At 46.7% G+C, this 17,325-nt stretch overlaps 1 protein-coding gene across 1 annotated transcript in view; it reads right to left on the reverse strand.

Moving 5' to 3' along the window:
- Positions 1–5,925: 5,925 nt before the first annotated feature.
- Positions 5,926–17,325, reverse strand: part of MAMLD1 (mastermind like domain containing 1) — a 76,159-nt gene continuing 64,759 nt past the window's right edge. The window contains exons 3-5 of the mRNA XM_010715496.4: positions 9,968–10,114; positions 8,443–8,524; positions 5,926–8,157 (exon numbers count right to left, since the gene is read on the reverse strand). Of these exons, the coding sequence (XP_010713798.2) occupies positions 7,139–8,157; positions 8,443–8,524; positions 9,968–10,114 (1,248 nt within the window). The 3' untranslated portion in view covers positions 5,926–7,138. The remainder of the gene's footprint in view (positions 8,158–8,442; positions 8,525–9,967; positions 10,115–17,325) is intronic.

Consider the following 17,325-nt stretch of genomic DNA (forward strand, 5'->3'; position numbering starts at 1 on the left):
CTGATATAGGTTGCTGCAGGCAATTAGCAAAGCTTCAAGCAGCCACCTGAAAAAAGTAATGGCTTTTATTGGAGTTAACACAGTCGTTTCTTCCATGAAGCTTCTTGTGAATAATTCTTGGTGGAAAAATTGTACATGATTTCTTTTCATTTATATTTTAATGCAATTTATTATACAACAGCGACCTCCATTCAAGGTTCAGAAGATCAGAGTACTTACAGTAATCTTCACAGCACTTTGTATCTCCAGCTACAGCTTACATTCACAGCATGAAAAGAATAAGAAATTAATGTACCAAATCAGAAAGTCTCTGTGTGGCAGTCTTAATCTTTGTGTTGAGTTATTATTTATTAGTAGCACTATGGTAGCATCTAGAGACCGGGGTCTCATTGTGTTGGGCACTGCATAAAACACATAGAGAATATATTTTCTCTGTAGAATAGCTTACAGTTTATGTTTGAGGATATGAACAAGAGGTACTACAGCTATCGCTGCAGCCACAGCCAGAGGCAAAAAGCAAAACTCTTTTCAAGCTTATTGTGGATGCTGACACCAGGAATAACAGACAATGAAAATGAAAACATTATTCTGGGATCAGAGCTCAAGGTGCAGTAAGATGAAAAGAGCCTCCCTGTCTGATTTTATGCAAGGCCAAGCGTGATTGCAGATGGTGTCTTGCTAAACTCTTGGGAACATTAGCCATCCATAAGGAGCTCGAGAGGTATCAGGCATTTGAGCTTTTAAACCAGTCAATCATGGAGATGCCTGCAAGCTGAAGCGTCGGGTAGACGGTGAAACATTTACATATCCCTATGAACTGGATAGTGCTGGCAAAAGGTACGCCTGTATTGGTAGATCCACGTGTGGCTTAGCACGCTATAGTGGCTGGGAATGAAGGCATACAGAGGGGCGTCTCATGGAAAATTGTAAACCAAAAACTTTAGCAAAGATCTGTAGGTTTGAAGCAGAAATAAGACAACACTCACTCTTCAAGACACAGAGGTGGCACTTTCAGAGAGATTGTTGGCAGGAATGTTGGCCAAGAGGAATGAAACACTCAGGCTTTAGCTTACACCCATGTCCCTCTGAAAGGGAGAGGTGTGCCACATCCCAGGCTGCTGGGAGCCAGGCGATGAGCAAAGAGAAGAACTTGCGCAGAAGGTCAGGGAAACCAGTGCTCACCCTCCACTGTCTACCTGTCGGGCTGCACTCTTCCTGGCCAGGATGAGCCAACTGGCTTTGAGGTTGGAAAATGAAGAGGCAGAGGATCCTGACTCATGGTCAGATTTTGACTGCTACAGGCTGTATGAAACAACCAGCTAATCCTCTGCACTCTGTGAAACCAAGCCCAGACGTGCGCGCAGCAGCCAAAGGTGATACAGACCACTGGCCACGAGACATGGCCACCAGTTCTGCTTAACTACACATGAAAAATCCTGCCGGTGTCTGTCTGCCTCATTAGGTACTTAAACGTCTTCGGGATTTGAGTCCTTGGCCTTTTGTGCTCCACAGTCCCCCACTGCTAAGTGCACATCATAATCTCCCTGAAAGGGCACAGGGAAATATATATATTTATAAAAGATTGTGAGACTTAAACAGGGGGTTAATGGGAGCCGTCTAGACAAACGTGCAGCCAGCTAATAGGTGAAAGAGAATAAGAATTTATGGGCTGAGAAGAGGAAGGGAGCACAGGCCCTGGTCTGCGAGTTAATTCTGTTTCCTCCGCTGCCATAGAGAGCAGGCAGGGACGACAAGGAGCAGTGTGTGAACTGGAAACAAAGTGTGTTTCTGCAGCTGGATGGAGTCAAGCACAGCACTATAGCAGCAAAGAAAAAAGAGATCTCACAACCTTATAGCTTAGGGCTGATTTGCCCTCAGGGAGTGAAAACAGGCTGCCTCACCCCCCGCCGCGGCCCCTCTTGTCTGTCCCCCCGTTTATCAAAGGCAGCGTGGCTGGGACGTGGAACCGAGCTGGGGCAGAACCTGGCTGCCTTTGCTCCTCGAAAGTGGATTAAGGCAACATCAGAACTACCAAAGCATAGCACCCTTTTTTGATACAAATACAACTTTGAGCTTAAAGTGATCTCTTTCTCTCTTTCTCTTTCTTTCTTTCTTTCTTTTTCTTTCTTTCTTTCTTTCTTTCTTTCTTTCTTTTTCTTTCTTTCTTCTTTCTTTCTTTCTTTCTTTTTCTTTCTTTCTTTTTTTCTCTTTCTTTCTTTCTTCTTTCTTTCTTTCTTTCTTTCTTTCTTTCTTTCTTTCTTTCTTTCTTTCTTTCTTTCTTTCTTTCTTTCTTTCTTTCTCTTTCTTTCTTTCTTTCTTCTTCTCCTTCCTTCTTTCTTCTTCTTTCTTTCTTTCTTCTCTTTCTCTCTTCCTTCCTTCCTTCCCTTCCTCCCTCCTCTTCTTTCTTCTTCTCTTCTCTCTTTTTCTTCTCTTTCTTCTTCTTTTCTCTTCTCTTTCTTTCTTTTCTTTTCTTTTCTTCTTTTCTTTTCTTTTCTTTTCTTTCTTTTCTTTTCTTTTCTTTTCTTTTCTTTTCTTTTCTTTTCTTTTTCTTTCTTTCTTTTCTTTTCTTTTTTCTTTTTTTTCTTTTCTTTTCTCTTCTCTCTTCTCTCCTCTCTTCTCCTCTCTTCTCCTCTCTTTTCTTTTCCTGCCTGCCTTCCAATTCTAACAAATTACTTGAATCTCAAACATCTAGTTGCAGCATCATACACCTTGATAAGGACGGAAGGCACGGGAAGCACCCAGCCCAGGAGATCCTTCCTGCTCTGAGGCTCTGATACACGTGGGGCTGGCAGCAGGGCTCTGCCACACAGCACAGGGCCCTTTAGGACACATCACTACCACAGCTCTGGTTATTTTAATGGATGCACAGCTATGATGCAACCCAGACACTGCCCTGCCAACCTCCACAATAAGAAAAAAAATCCAATTGCTTTTCTTCCTGAGTACAGAAGAGCAAAGAAGTGTGGCTCCATGTCCTCACCACACATGTGACCATGTACTGTTTGACCCCACAGTGGGCACACAGGCAACACAAACCTGTACTAGGCAAATGGCTGCCTTGGGCAGAGCAGGGATGGAAGCCAGACCCAGACCTGCTGCGTAATGGGAAATGGATTAAGACGTGCATAAAACAGCATATTTGTTCTGAGCTCTGCTACAAAACCCATTGAGCAAGAAGGGAAGGAGCACAGCAAATGTCTGTGATTAACTGCAGCTCTCTTTGTTCAAGGAAGGTATCTTCAGTCAGGTGCCTTTCCCTAGCTCTGCTCAGCATTGTACACAGGAGGCCTCTTGATGAGATGGAGCCTTCAGTTCTCCGTAACTCCTGCAGCTACCAACTGGTACTCGGGTTTTACCTCACCTCAGAGAGATCCTTAGTGGCATTTAAAGCATGCTGCCCTCTTTCAGACTCTTCTTCATATTTTGCAAATTTGCTATATATGTATAGCAGGGAACAGATCTGAACTGAGCATTGAATTGCTATTAAGCACTAAAACCTGAGCTCAGCTCACTTAGGGGGGTGGGTAGATGTGGCAGGAACAAGTGTCCCTGTGGGGCTGTGCCACCTGCACAGCATGCACAGCAGGCTGCGCTGCCCCATGCCTGCCTTCCCTGCGCTGGGCACCGCTCCAGGCCCTCTCCACCGGGCATGGGCACATCTGTGGCACCAACAGTGAGTGCCAGCCCCTGCCAGGTGCTCACTCCAGCTCCCGGACTGGTATAAATCAGAGGTTGCCCTGCTGCAGGCAGTGGAGTGGCTCCTGATTTACAACATCCTACATGAGAGGAGAACTTGACCTTACACTTCAGCATCAGCACGGCTTCCTTTGTTGAAAGCTTCTTAAGCAAGATGTGTAATCAATCCTGGAGAGTCACCGTGCAGCGTGGCTCAGGTTCTGCGTAAGTCAGGGCTGGGCTGCCCAAGAAAATTGCCTGATGGGCTCCCAGGGCTTCTGTTCCTAGGAGCTCTCTGGATGCTTCTTTTTATAGGAATGAGTGTGTTTTTCTGTTTTGCCATTGTAAAAAATGGGCTGGCTTAGATTAATACAATCCACAAGGAGAATTTTTCCATAATAAGTATGGAATTTAAAGTCTGACTTACCTGTGCCACTAACCTTTCAGACAAATGAGCTCTTAGTGAGCTCAAGACTGGAAATTCTGGCCTTTATAGGTATTTGATGTTATGTTAGAGCCCAAGAGGAAAAAGCTTACTGCTTTGCCTCTGTTTTCATGGCTGTAATTATGAGGGCAGCCTGGTGACGTAACTTGTTTGGGAAATAAATGACAGCTTTCAACAGTGGACGCTTCATTCCTGTAACTATTTTAGAAATCTAAACCCATTTTACGCTTCCACAGCAGCAAATGCAGTGGGCCTGGACTGCAGGCTGAGCTGACAGGTGCCCTTGTCTGTGCTCTGCTGCCGCAGCACATGTAGGGGGACTCTGCAGATGTGCTTAGCCTTACTGCCTTACTGCTGCACCCATCTGGCCTCAGTGATATGGAGGATGGAAGCAAAGGAAGGATCTGACTTGGGGCACTTCCACAACAAGAGAAGAAAAGGGGATGGAGGAGTACAAAGGTACTTTGTTCAGGATAAAAGCAGACACCTCATTGTGATAGAAGCATTGCCTGTTACAGATTGCTGCGGATCAGAGGTGCAGGGCTTGTGCTGCAGCTGCTGAGGTTCCCCACGGTCAGCCTGTACATGGAGGCACCCTGCCCAGCCACAGCCACAGCTCACACAGGAGAAGAGCAGCCCAGGCAGGGCACATGCCATTGAGGTCACGGGCCAGGCCCAAAAGGTACACTGAGATCCATCACCCACAGAGACACCGCAGAGATAATCACACAACACTTACCTGCAGAGTGTGGCACAGCTGCGACTCCTCACAGCACCCTGCTGAGAAATGAGGGCCTGAGATGGAGATAGAGTGGGTGCAAACAAGTGGGTGCACAACTCAGGTACAAGATAAACAGTGGTTCATAAACTCAGTGGGAGAGAGTTGGCTTCAGAAGACATTCCCACCCAGCGTCTGTTAGCCAAGCTCTGCACAACTGAAAGGTTCATTGCCAAAAACAAAATGAGGAATGAAAATAGGCTGTTTTTGTTATATTTATTACTATCCTAAAGAAATGCCTTGGGCAGCAGTCCTCCCATCCCCCTGCCTGCCGTGCCGGCTCCAGGCCCACGCTCAGAGCAGGGCATGGCTCACAGCAGAAAAGTTGCTGAAGCACTGCCAAGTTCCATGGCCAAACAAACTCACCTTTGTCCCCGTCACAGACTTACTCAGAGGCATTCATCCCCTCACTGCTGTCTGCAAGCAGGCAGGCATTTCTTTCTCATTCATAGCCTCACTGGCTTTATAGCCTAATTTGGGCAATTGTTTGGTGGGGCCAATTTCTTTTGCTTGAAAAAACGGCTTCTCCCATCCTGGCCCTGCTTTCACACACAGCCGCACCCCTCCTGCGACCAGGCTGTTTGGGAGCAGACCAGCAGCGCGCTCCTGCCCGACCTCCAGCCCTGACTGCCTCCTCTCACTTGTGGCTTCAGGAGCTCCTTCCTGCCCCTGGCTCAGGAGGAAAAGGTTCTGGAGAGGAAGGGCTCGCACAGGCTGGGCTGACCTCACCCGCACCCCCTCCAGCATGGATAACGTGAGCGAAATCCGCCAGCTGATGTCCTCCAGCACGCGAAGGATGAAGGGCAGCACTGCTCACTTTCCCCATCAGCCCTGGAAATCTGGGGTGGCCTCTGCTTCTGTTAGATGAGACAGTTCTAGATGCTATCTGTGCGTTCTTTTAAGGTTGTTAAAGCACACATATTTGTGCACATAACTAAATTGACGTCGTAGCATCTGGGGCAAATCAAATTAGTTCAAATATTGGCAGGTACAGAACGTTGTAGCTAAGAAATGAGCACATAAAATATACACAATTTTCCCCCGGCAGTTTATTATAGTATGAAGAAAAAAACATTCTGTGCTTGAAGCTGACGTTATATTACAAATGTATTGCGAAGTATGATGTGACTATTAAAATATGATTACACAAAGTATGAACATTTTAAGTTTACAGTACAGCGAATCTTTTATAAACAGACTCTTAAATATACATAGGACAGTATAGTAGCTGACAGAAAAACATCAAAAATTAACTATTCATGTTTATAGACTTTTCCCCTGAAAAAAGTCTCACATTAAAACAGAAATTATGAAAAGCCTTAAAACCAGGAACAAATCACCTGTACGCTACAAAAATACACGGCAGAGGTGTGCAAACCAGAACCGAAGGACACGGCGGCCAGGGAACCTTGGCGATGTCAGACCGGCATCGTCGCCTTACCCGCGTCACCACGTGCTGCCCCTCAGCCGGCTGCGGTGCACACACACACACACACACACACACAAACACACACACGCGCCTGTCAACAGCCGCCACATCACAAGTGCACCCTCACTGCAGGACAACGGGAGGTGCACTGTCAATGTCAAGTCAGCATACCGGAGCGTAGCGGGCGGAGGACTTCCCCTGATCCCGCAGCGGATCCCTGCCGGCAGGTTCCTGACTGTGCTGGGGGCCCCGGGCGGACCCACACCCCGCTCTGAGGCTGCAGGATCGAGCTATGAGTCAATCAGCAGTTCCTTTCACATGTATTGGTTTGTTTTTAATGCGACTTTTCGATCTTTTCTCTTGATGCGGGAGAACAGATGCCACTCTTGGTTTCTGCATAGTCTGGTTGCGACGACACCCCTAGTTCATGTGTTAAGTTATGTCAAAAACATAAGTATTTTATGCTGTAATACACAGTATTACTGAAACTAACAATATTATTTGCATATTTATAACAAGGTATAATGAAATCCCTATAATAAAACCAAAAGTTATGCTATAGATTTATTTACAAATAGACCAGCAAAGAAGTATAAATACTTCTACATTTAAGGTTTAGGAAAACATAATTTACAAAATATTCAAATATATACACTGATATGAAAAACTGCCAATATTAAACTTTGATGCAGGCAAAGAATTGGCTGAGTCCATTCATTCTGTACTGAAAGAAGTGGCAGCTCTCACGGGCCACGAGCCGCGTTTAAAAGTCACGCGTACGGTATTTACAAAGCGACTGCTTCCCTCCACGCTACACATGTCCGGAGCTCTGAGCGTGCTGCCCCAAAATGTCATCTATCATTGTCAGATTGTTCAACCACTCTTCGTCGTTGCTGCTGCTGCTCTTCATGAGCGAGTCAAGGAAGTCAGTGTCACTGCAGTTAGCGGGCAGGACGTTGCTGCTGTGCTGGGGCACGAAGTCATACTGCGGCAGCTCGGCAGCTGCGCTCATCCTGCTGAAGGCGTCGGGCGGCTGCCCCGCAGTGGGGTAGCTTGGTGGGCCGAGGCCTGCGGAGGGATTGAGCTGGTTAAAGCTGGACACTCCCTGTGGCATCGATTTCATAACATTCATAGCTGGCAGCGGTCCCCTGGTTAAACTGTGTCTCAAGTTCTGATTACTCATTGAGCTCAAGCCCTGGCCAGACTGTCCCATGCTTAGTTTCTGCATCTGTCTGACCTGGACTCCAGGAGCAATCTGGTTAGGCGGCACTACAGCCTGCTGGGAAAACTGCTGACCCGATGCACTTGGTCGCACGTTCTGTTTGGAGAAGAGAGCGTTACTTGAGAACTGCTGCATGCTGGTGTCCATTTGGCTTTGATTTGGCATTCTTGGCACCGCAGTTGGCGTCCACATCTGGGCAGAGGAGCTGGGATAGACGTTGGGGATTCTTGGCACACTCGGCTGTCTCAAGTGCTGCTGAGCTGCTGAGTGATTCACCAAGGAGCCAGAACTAAAGCCAGCCATCGGCATGCCCGGCTGCACCGCTGCGTGGCTGTGTACAGTTTGGCACCCTGAGTTCATGGCCAGTGAGTTCTGGCTCGGCCGCAGCGGGATGTTAAAGTCGGAATTAGGTGGAAAAACCGCCTGCTGTTTGCCAGGGTTGTGTGGAATCATCACCATCGTTCCGCTGCTCTGGCTGGCAGTGACTGGGGTAATGCTGGCACCCAAAGTGCTCTGGAGCATGGCTGGGTTCGATGGCAGCATGTGGTGGTTGGGCGGAGGGGCCGGCATTGGCTGGCTGCAGTCAGCAGGAATGGGCTGCTGCACAGCTGCACACAGAGAGACACACGTTAGCTGGTGAGCACACCTTCACCCGAAAACACAGCACATCCCTAAAGGCTGCTTCTCCATACTTAGCTTTTACCACCTGGGCTCTGTGTGCTTTGTAATGAATTATTACTGAAGCAATAAGGATGTGGGCAAATCTCATGATATATGATAAAATGGGAAATACGTTTATGGGAAATGCGGAGAATGATTAAAATTGAGTATTTAATCAGATCCTAGGTTCTGGCTCCTTGAAGCTCTGCAAAGCACGACACTTCTCCCCTTACCTTGAAACTGATTGATCTGCTGAGCTGCAAACAAATTCCTCTGCTCAGATGTTACTCCCAGCATGTTTTGTCTCTGCTTTTCCTGGAAAACAAGGGGAATAACAGTGAAGTTGCACTTTCTTGACAAACAGAAAAGGCAAGAGACATTCCAAGTGCAGCCACTGTCATCACTAACAACCTATCACACATATTCTTCTGATGAGACCAGGCCCAGATTGTTCATTTCAGAGCAGATCTTAATTGCTCACATGCCCCCTTCCTGCAGAGGTGTCCTTACAACAGCCCCGCATTTGGAAGTGCAGACTGTAGCAGATGCTGTGCAGGCAGCCCAAGGCCAAGGGGGAGCTGGACAAACACGCAGACCCTCATGTTCACCAGCTTATGAGTGAGAAATCCTGGTGTCTCCCCAGCGCCTTTTGGGCTGACTGTCTGCATGTGTTCTTGGGAGTACCTGACCTGGGGACAAAAGATGCCCAAGAGTCTAGGAGTGAACAGGAGTGAACAGCGTCTGCATTTCCTGACAAACAGGAGACTGCTGGTGGCCACGGCCCTGCCTGGAGGACAGCTCTCTCACGTGTACTGCCTGTGGTGCCAGTTGCCACTCCTCACCAGAACACAGCAGTGAACCACAGGAAGCCTTGGATCCCAGAAGCTGCTCCCTGAGCAAAGTGCTGCTGGCTTTGGTCAAGTGACCTGATTCATCTCCCCAACTGTTTGACCTCAGAAACCACCACCACACTCGTGTCCCTGCCATGGACAGCAGCTGTGACTCAGGGAACTTCCACGAATGCTGCAAGCTGAGGCCTTGCTGAACTTCTGTTGTGCCAGAGCAGCTCAGATAAGCTTGAAGCCAACTGATGACAATGAGGTATGGTTGTTTTTGGAAGGGAATTTCATCAGTGAACAGAATAGTTAAGAGTTTTACCAAACTGCTTCTCAACATCATTTCCCATGCAAAGAAATGAGCCTGCTTGCCACAAACTCAGCTCAGAAAGCCAGAGATGCAAGCTCAGTGCTGCCTCACACAGCCCCCTGTGAGCTTCCCTCACCCTTGCTCCTTCACATAGCATGTTTCAAGCCTTGCACTGGGACTTCTGTCCCCAATGAGAACAGCCAAGCCCAGTAGAACTGGGTTTATCATCTACTCTGGGAGATCTCCAGAGAACCAAAGAGAAAGAGAAGGACATCTCTCCTGGGCCTGCCTCATACTTCAAGCCTCCCTTTTCAGCATCTTTCCTCCCAGCTCTGAGGCTGACCAAGACGACAGCAGTGATACAGAGATGACTGAATTCTTTCCTCGCACGCGAATGGGTAGAGCTGAACTCGGGCTTGCTGAGCAGCACTTGGCCCTGGCCTCCTTTCGGGATAACAGCCTGGATGCACCACAGCCCTAGTCTGACTCAACCCAGCAATTCCTAGGTCACTCTTCAGTGTTTGCTGACTGGTGATTTTCCCATTCCAGTTAGTCCTGTCCTTCCAGTGAGGTGGATGGCACAGGAACCCACAGAAGCACTCAGCACTGTACCTGCATCAGCTGTCGTTTCATTATTTGCTGCTTCAGTAAATGGTTCCTCATCGTGTACCCATTCACCGTGGCTGGTGCCGGCACAGAGCCTCCACTTGGGACGGAGCCCGGCTCCTGAAGTCTGGCAACAAGTCCAGGATTCTGATCCTGCCAAGAAAGATGAAAAAAAGAAAATTAATCTCATCAGGGAGACATCAACAGAAGCCTTTCTCTTCTCTGCTAATGCCCTCTTCTCCGGTCTTTGTCTGTTCCGTGCCAAACACCTTGTGGGTTCACAGGGACCCACATGGCACAGTGTGACAGCAAGCGGCAGGTGACTGCTCCAGCTTCTGGGGGTCAGCACAGGAAGAAACGAGGGAAGCAAAAGATGAATCCAGAATTCTTTGTGACTAGCCCAGGCCTATGGGGCTGATTCACTACGATTACTGGAGTCACATGGCTGCCTCGCTGACAGAAGGGATGTGAGTAAAGCATCACATTTCCCACCAGTTCCCCAACCGTTACACTGAAAGACATAAGGAAAGAAAAGTTGTATCAGGTAGGACTTGGCAAATGGATATAAAGAAGAAACGTACAGTAACAGAAAACAGAAAACCGAAGGCTGAAGAATGGAAAAGGAAATATCAGATCAGAGACCCAGAAAGACAAGGAAGAGCTGGACCTGAACTGAAATGCTTCCTGTGGGTCCCATGGCGGGACAGTGAAGGAGGGAGCTAATTGTGAAAAGAGAGAACATACAAAAACACAGGGTCAGATCATGGCCAGGCACTAAATAGATGTCTCAATTCCTGGCTATATGGGCTTCTACCAGCTGAGAACTTGCCTTTAAAGAAAGAGCACTGTGGGGAATGAGAAAAAAAAATAGCATAAAAACACTATGAAGACACAACTCCAAAGAGATGAAGAATTAAAAAAAAAAAAAAAGTCAAAATATCTGAAAAGCTGGCCAGTTGTCAGGGAAATACAAGAGAACAACAAGGGAAGACATCAAGGCCTCATCAAGGACAAGAAAGCAAGTGATCCTGTAAGCGCCATGCCCCGGCACAGCAGCACCAGTACATCCCCCCTTCTCCATTTTCACATCCAGCCTCTACATTATTTATGATGTTTTGTTATTATTGGCAGGGAGAAGTATGTATGTTATATCCAGCATCCTTAGCTAGGCCATGCTTCCTTTGTTTTCAGAATGGAAGCCCACATCCTTTGTTTGAGAATCAATGTTATCAGGAGATAAGCAAGAAGAAAATGGTTGTTGCCTTTTGACATCTGACAATTAGAGGCATGCTCAGATGGAGAAAACAGGATACAAGCCATGTTTCAGGGTGGCCAAAAGAAAGCACTGCAAGACATCACCAGGCAGGCTCCTCGGGCCCGGGGTGCCTTTCCACGGCAGCTTCACCATGAGGAACGACCCAGCACCTTCCCAGATATTCTTTGTAAGGGCGATTACCAAGAAGGTCACTGAAATTACTCATTTTTATGGTACCTCCTTTTGTTGTAGCTCTTCGGCCTATTATGCAAAAGCACAATTGATGAAATGTAAATGCCTGCGAGATAATTTACTAAAAGACACAAACCTGCAGCTCATCACTGGTCTCATTATCATTCCTATTCATGGGCAGTCTCATAAGACTAGACTTTATTACTGGCGCTTTGCTTACAATCCTGCTGGACAACTCTCCTCCTCCCCCTTCCCTCCTACCCATTTTACTCCCTCTCCCACAGAAAAAGAGGGAGGGGAGGAAAAAAAGTAAATATGATTTACTACGGATGTAAATATGAGAGTTCATGTAAAGCTAGCATTCTGCTTTCATGTCAGACAGTATTCTGTCGCCACAGTTAAGCTCTGAATAATGCAGATTGCCTCTAGGGGAATATTTGAAAGTGCAGGGATTCAGTTTGTGTACTCTGCACATGAAAGACACCGAAATGTTCATACCACCACAATCCCTGCCATCTATCCAATTTCCTCCCAACTTGTCTTGTTGCGTGCAGAGGGTCTGTGCTTACTGAAGCAAACGAGTTTAGTGCAGGGACAATCATTCTGATGTCTAGCTCAGGGCTATCGCATTAACAAGTCATTAACATTAAAGTCTCTTTCCTAATCATGTCCACCTCATTCTAATTCTTCCTAAACATCATCAAGAAAATAACGTTGATTTTTCCATATTATTAATGGCAAAGAAGTGTAAATCACATTGCTAATTGTGGCTCTTGCACTGTGGCAATACAACGGCGTAATTATATGGGATTTTCTGCAGGCACCCCATAGCAATAACGACAATCAGCAAAGTTCATTTGCAAATACAGAAAATGGGTTGCTGAGTTTTTCAGAGCAAAGTTGTATAATACTTAATTAGCAGATAAAGAAACAACCTATACATCTAAATGTTGCTTTTGGGGAAATTAGGACAAAATAGCATGGATAGGAACACGAGGAATGAATTCAAGATTTTTCCATCTGCAGTTCACATATAGGTTAATCTAAAAAAAAAAAAAGTTCTCTCTTTTCGCCACTAGTGGGAACTACTGTATTCCCTTACAATAACAAATAACCGTGTAAACACTGACTAAGAATAGCTCTGGTGTAGTCCAAAGGACGCTGCTATCTGTTCCAAAGGTTAATGAACTCGAAGCATTTTTCCTCTTCAGCACTCCCCAAGAAACATCGCTTTCCCACATTATGGCCAAGCCGAACACGCCATAAACGTAGCTCAACTCTATTTCAGAGTGTCCCATTTAAAGCCCACCAGGGGAGCGAAGAGAGGAGGCTTCCACTGTTCCGGTGGGGAAGGCTGGCAGCAGGAGCACAGACACATCTGCAGAACATACGGGTTTGCACGTGGGCGTTGGTGGGGGTTGGTCACTTTTCCCTCCAGAAACTCGTAACAACCCACCAGACGGCAGAGTCCCCAGGCAGTGGCAGGCACCCAGCGCTGGAGCCCGAGGCCACGCATTTGAGAGCTGCTGCTGGGTGGACTGCCACGCGGCAGGTCGGAGCTCCCTCACCTCTCTGAGGGCTTTCCAGTGTTCAGGAGTTTGGTATCCCATGTACTCACCTCAAGAACAAGGAGAAAAGAATCAGGCTGCGGGTTTGCAGGAACGTGCGCTGTCTGCATCTGTATTCAGGCACTGATGGTGACTGTGAAAGCAGAGGCACACACCAGCGAGAGCAGCCTGTCGCAACAGCCCAGCACGCAAAGAAGGGAACACTGTTATGTCTGTGCAAAATGCATCTGCGAACGACTGTGTCCAATTGTGTAAGCGTGGGTCAGGTCCAAAAAAACATTCAGGCACACAATGCAAAGTGTGCAAACACTCCCACTGAGACCAACTGCCTGTTGCTATGAGTCTGCATCCTTCCAGCATCCACTGATGGGCTGTTCCACCCAGACTTCACGTCTTATTACACAGGAGATGCACAACTGCCGTAAGGAAGCAGGAAGATGAGCCATCCCATGCGAACACAGTTCACCAACTCCGGTCCCTACCCCTTAACAGACATCCAGTAACCACTTCTGTGGCTTCGCTTAAATGAGAATGAAGAAATTTATGGCCCCTAATTCCTCTGAATCCTCATTAACAAACAGTCCAAAAAGGATTTAAAAGCAAGACTTTCTGAGGATCTGAGTTAGAGCTCTAATCACACTTTGGCAAATATGTAAAAGTCCCTCTAATCTTTAATAAAGAGCGTTCATTGTTTTTTAAGACCGTGTGAAAACAGTAAACTCATTTATCATTACTAAATTTTCCCATCTGCTACATCTTACGGTGCAACTCTAAAGAATATAACCAAGAAATTCACATGTTTAGTTGTACACGTGAGTTGAGCCCAGAGTGACTGGAAATGTACCATTTATTTCTGCAGGGGCAGGAAGGGGACTGCAGGCTCCTAGGCAGAGTCATTCGTCCCGTGTTGAAGAGCGAGCTGTCTGCACCAAAATGGCTCTTGGAAAGGCACATGTGCTTTATAAGAAATAAGCTGCCAGGTGAGACTGCTCAGCATTATGTTACAGACCCAGACAATAAAAACAAGCCATGAATTTCAATAGTTAACAGATGGACTAATTAGAGACGGAATTCTTTGTGGTTCTAACAGATAAGCAGGTCACAGCAAGGTTACCAAGAGGCACCCGGCCTGGTGAATTTCAAGAGATATCTGCAGAGTAGGTGAAGAACTGTACTTCCCATATGAAAGTGCTACCAGCAGTGGAGGAACGGAAATGCATCTAATAAAAGATTCATACAGTAGCTGCATTTAAAAAGTTTCTTCCATTTCAAAAGGCATTACTGATTTGAGAAAGATTCCCTCCACTCTAAAGGGGGAATCCAGCTGACTCTAGTAATTACGTATCTTATAGCAGAAGGAAAAGAGCCACAGCACTGCAGAATAAAAGGAAAAGACAAAAGGGAATGGGTAGCTCAGGGTAGATGTTGGCTGTAAGTAAGAGGTGTGGAAAAACTGCTTTCTGCTATTGGATTTTTTGTGACCAAAGATAACTTTAAGTTGAAGCATTTAACAAGACAGCATGTGGAAAAAATAAAATGGAATATAAATAAATAATATTAATAAATAATAATTCAAAATAAATAACAATTCTTTCAGTGGATCTGCACTCACTGCAGGGGCAGATGTTCTCTAGGGGTGGGGCGAAGTTTCATTAACTAAGTTTTGTTCTGTATTTTAAAAACATCTGTCATGTATGGAGAGTTCTGTACTCTGCTGAGGAAATGCAACTACCAGTTTCAGGCTCCCTCGCTCGTGCCCACAGCGGGGTTTCTCTCCTAAGGCCACAGCTACGACAAGCAGGTGCAAACACTGTACAAATACTGCCGAGTAAACTGTTGAAAGAGCAGTGCAGTTCAAGCTGGTTCACCCACAGAATCGCGCGGCTGTGAATGTTGTGTCTTGGTCCACAGTGAAGCCACAAATAGACTCTTGGGTGTCGAAAGACCTGGTGTAGCTCCACAGCAAGCCGTGATGCCACCCGCACCAAGGAGGACACGGTGCCCAGCTACAGACTCACATTTTGAATCTCTCTGGCCAAGGCACACAAACAAAGCAAGCGAAGTTCAGGTTGAGCGGGATAAGCATGTCACTGGCAGCACGCTGTCTGTGAGACGCTACACTTTGCTTCCTCCTGTCCTCCGGGCTCTGCATGCTTCCTGCCTCCGCCACTCGCCTTTAACAAAACACTCTGTTTGATCTTTGGAAGTTTTCTTTCTTTTTCCCTCTATTCTGCCCACAGTTCAGAGATGCTCTTCAAGATAAAACTGAGCCTTTCAGTTCAAAAATGCTCCAAAGCTTTTTGTTTGCTTGTTTGTTTTAACAAAATGTATGGACACAGATAAAACAAGCTGTGCAGCCCAGCGGATCCTTTTCTACCCGTCCTTTACCCATTTCCTTGATACACGAGCATGTGAAAGACTAGCAGACTCAGGTTTCTAAGACTATCCTGGGGCTGTCTATCAGGAAAAGATCTCGTTTGAAGGCCATAAGTGACCCATAAGTATATGGTTTTATTTTAAAAAGAAAATTCTCTTAAGCTTTTCCTTCTGCTCATTCACAAGCATGCACAGCTTCCTTGAAAGGCCGTCCTCCCCCGCTGTTGGGACAGAGAAGCCCTCCACACCTGGCTGGCAGTTGCACCGGCAGCTCCTCCCTTCAGCAGCACAGAAGGAATCCTCATTTCCCTATAGCTGCTCTCCTTCATGCTATTAAAAACAGAACCAAACCAACAAAACCCCAGCAGAGTACCCAAAGTGCCTGTCAAAGCGCACCCAGATGTAAGATGGAAGCTGAGTCCCCTCTTAAAAAAAGCAAAAACAAAAACAAATTAGTTAAAACTCCTGTGCAAATAACCAAAAATTTCAGAGCTGTTCAACAGAACACGCCATTGAACAAGAGCGGCAATCACAATAACAAAAAGTCAGAATAATCCCGAGTGAACTACTGCAGCTGCAATTTTCTCTTAGATGGAAATGTACACTGGAGCACGCGAGGTGAAATCAAGCACTGCAACACCCCAGCCGGCTCCACAGCGTCACAGGCAGCATGGCAAACAGGAGCCTGAGGCACAACACGGCTCACAGAGTGGATGCACAGGGCACACACAGCTCCTCAGCAGCGCAGGACGAGCCTCCAGCACCCCCTGCAAACAGATCCTTTGGCCCAGACCAACTGCTGGTTTTGGGCGTAGAGACCCAGAGGTACAGAGACGGGCTTTGTTCGTGTCTATGTAACATACAGTCAAGACACAAAATGGAACTCTCTGCAAAGACCAAAATATTTCTATTTGGCTTGTACAGCTATCATGATACTCCAACCCTTGACACCGTGCTCTCGTTCTCATGGAGGGCAGCTTGCCTATAAATTCAATGAGATAATCTAAAACTGTATTTATCTCACGCAATTTTGGTCGGTAGTCCTTCTGCCTGTCTTTACAAGGTTGCAAGAGCTGCAGTGACAAACTACTGCATCTCGTGTCTGTAAAGTGGTTTGACTCGAGTCACCACGGTGCTCCGTCAAGGCGCTCTCTAACAGAGGCATGGCTGAGATGCAAAAGGAGCTGGCTTAGCTCAGCACCCGCTGGGAGAAACACATCGGCTGAATGGGGAATTCAAGGGCTAGAGAGAGAACAGAAATATCCCACCAAACAACAGTGAAGATTTCACTCTAACGAAGTCCAGGCCTGGAAATCTTGAGATCTTTGTTGATTTCTAATGGTACAAGTGAGTCCTTCACAAGCCCACTTCCAAGAAGCACTGTGAGCTGCAGTGCAGTGCTCTGGGTCACACAAGGCATTAAATCACTTCATTCCTCCGAGCTGCAGCTCCCAAAATTCCCTGCACCGGTTCAGGCTGCAGGGGCAGCTGCTGAGCCCCGTGAGCCTGCCCGGCTGCATAACTGCACTTGGCAAAGCGCTCCGCCAGCAAACCTGCACAAAGCATCCCTTCGCTTCCCAGCAGATGAAACCATTCACACCCCTGAATCAGATCGGGGCTGCCCAATCAGCCGCTAAAAGTCACCCCGCAACCTAGCAAACAAAATCCACTGAGAAGCAGTAAGCTGAAACAGTGGACACTAATAAGCCAGGAATAGGTAGTCCTCGTGATCCAATTTTTAAAACGGCATGAAAAAATACATAGGGTGACCTTGAGTACAGAGAACGAGGAGTGAAACCATTATTTTTTAAAATGGAAATTATTATTAAAACACCCGAAGCCGAACTGCTGTAACCAAGTCGGCTCCATCTCTCCTTAAAAATTCCTTTTCTCCCCTTCCATTCAGATTGTATTTACAAACTGTAGATGTCTCATTTTTTTTCTTGTGTCATTTCATTATTACAGAGTTGAGC

The sequence above is a fragment of the Meleagris gallopavo genome, chromosome 9 (genome assembly GCF_905368555.1).
Source record: "Meleagris gallopavo chromosome 9, MGAL_WU_HG_1.1, whole genome shotgun sequence".
Classification (NCBI taxonomy): Eukaryota; Metazoa; Chordata; class Aves; order Galliformes; family Phasianidae; genus Meleagris; species Meleagris gallopavo.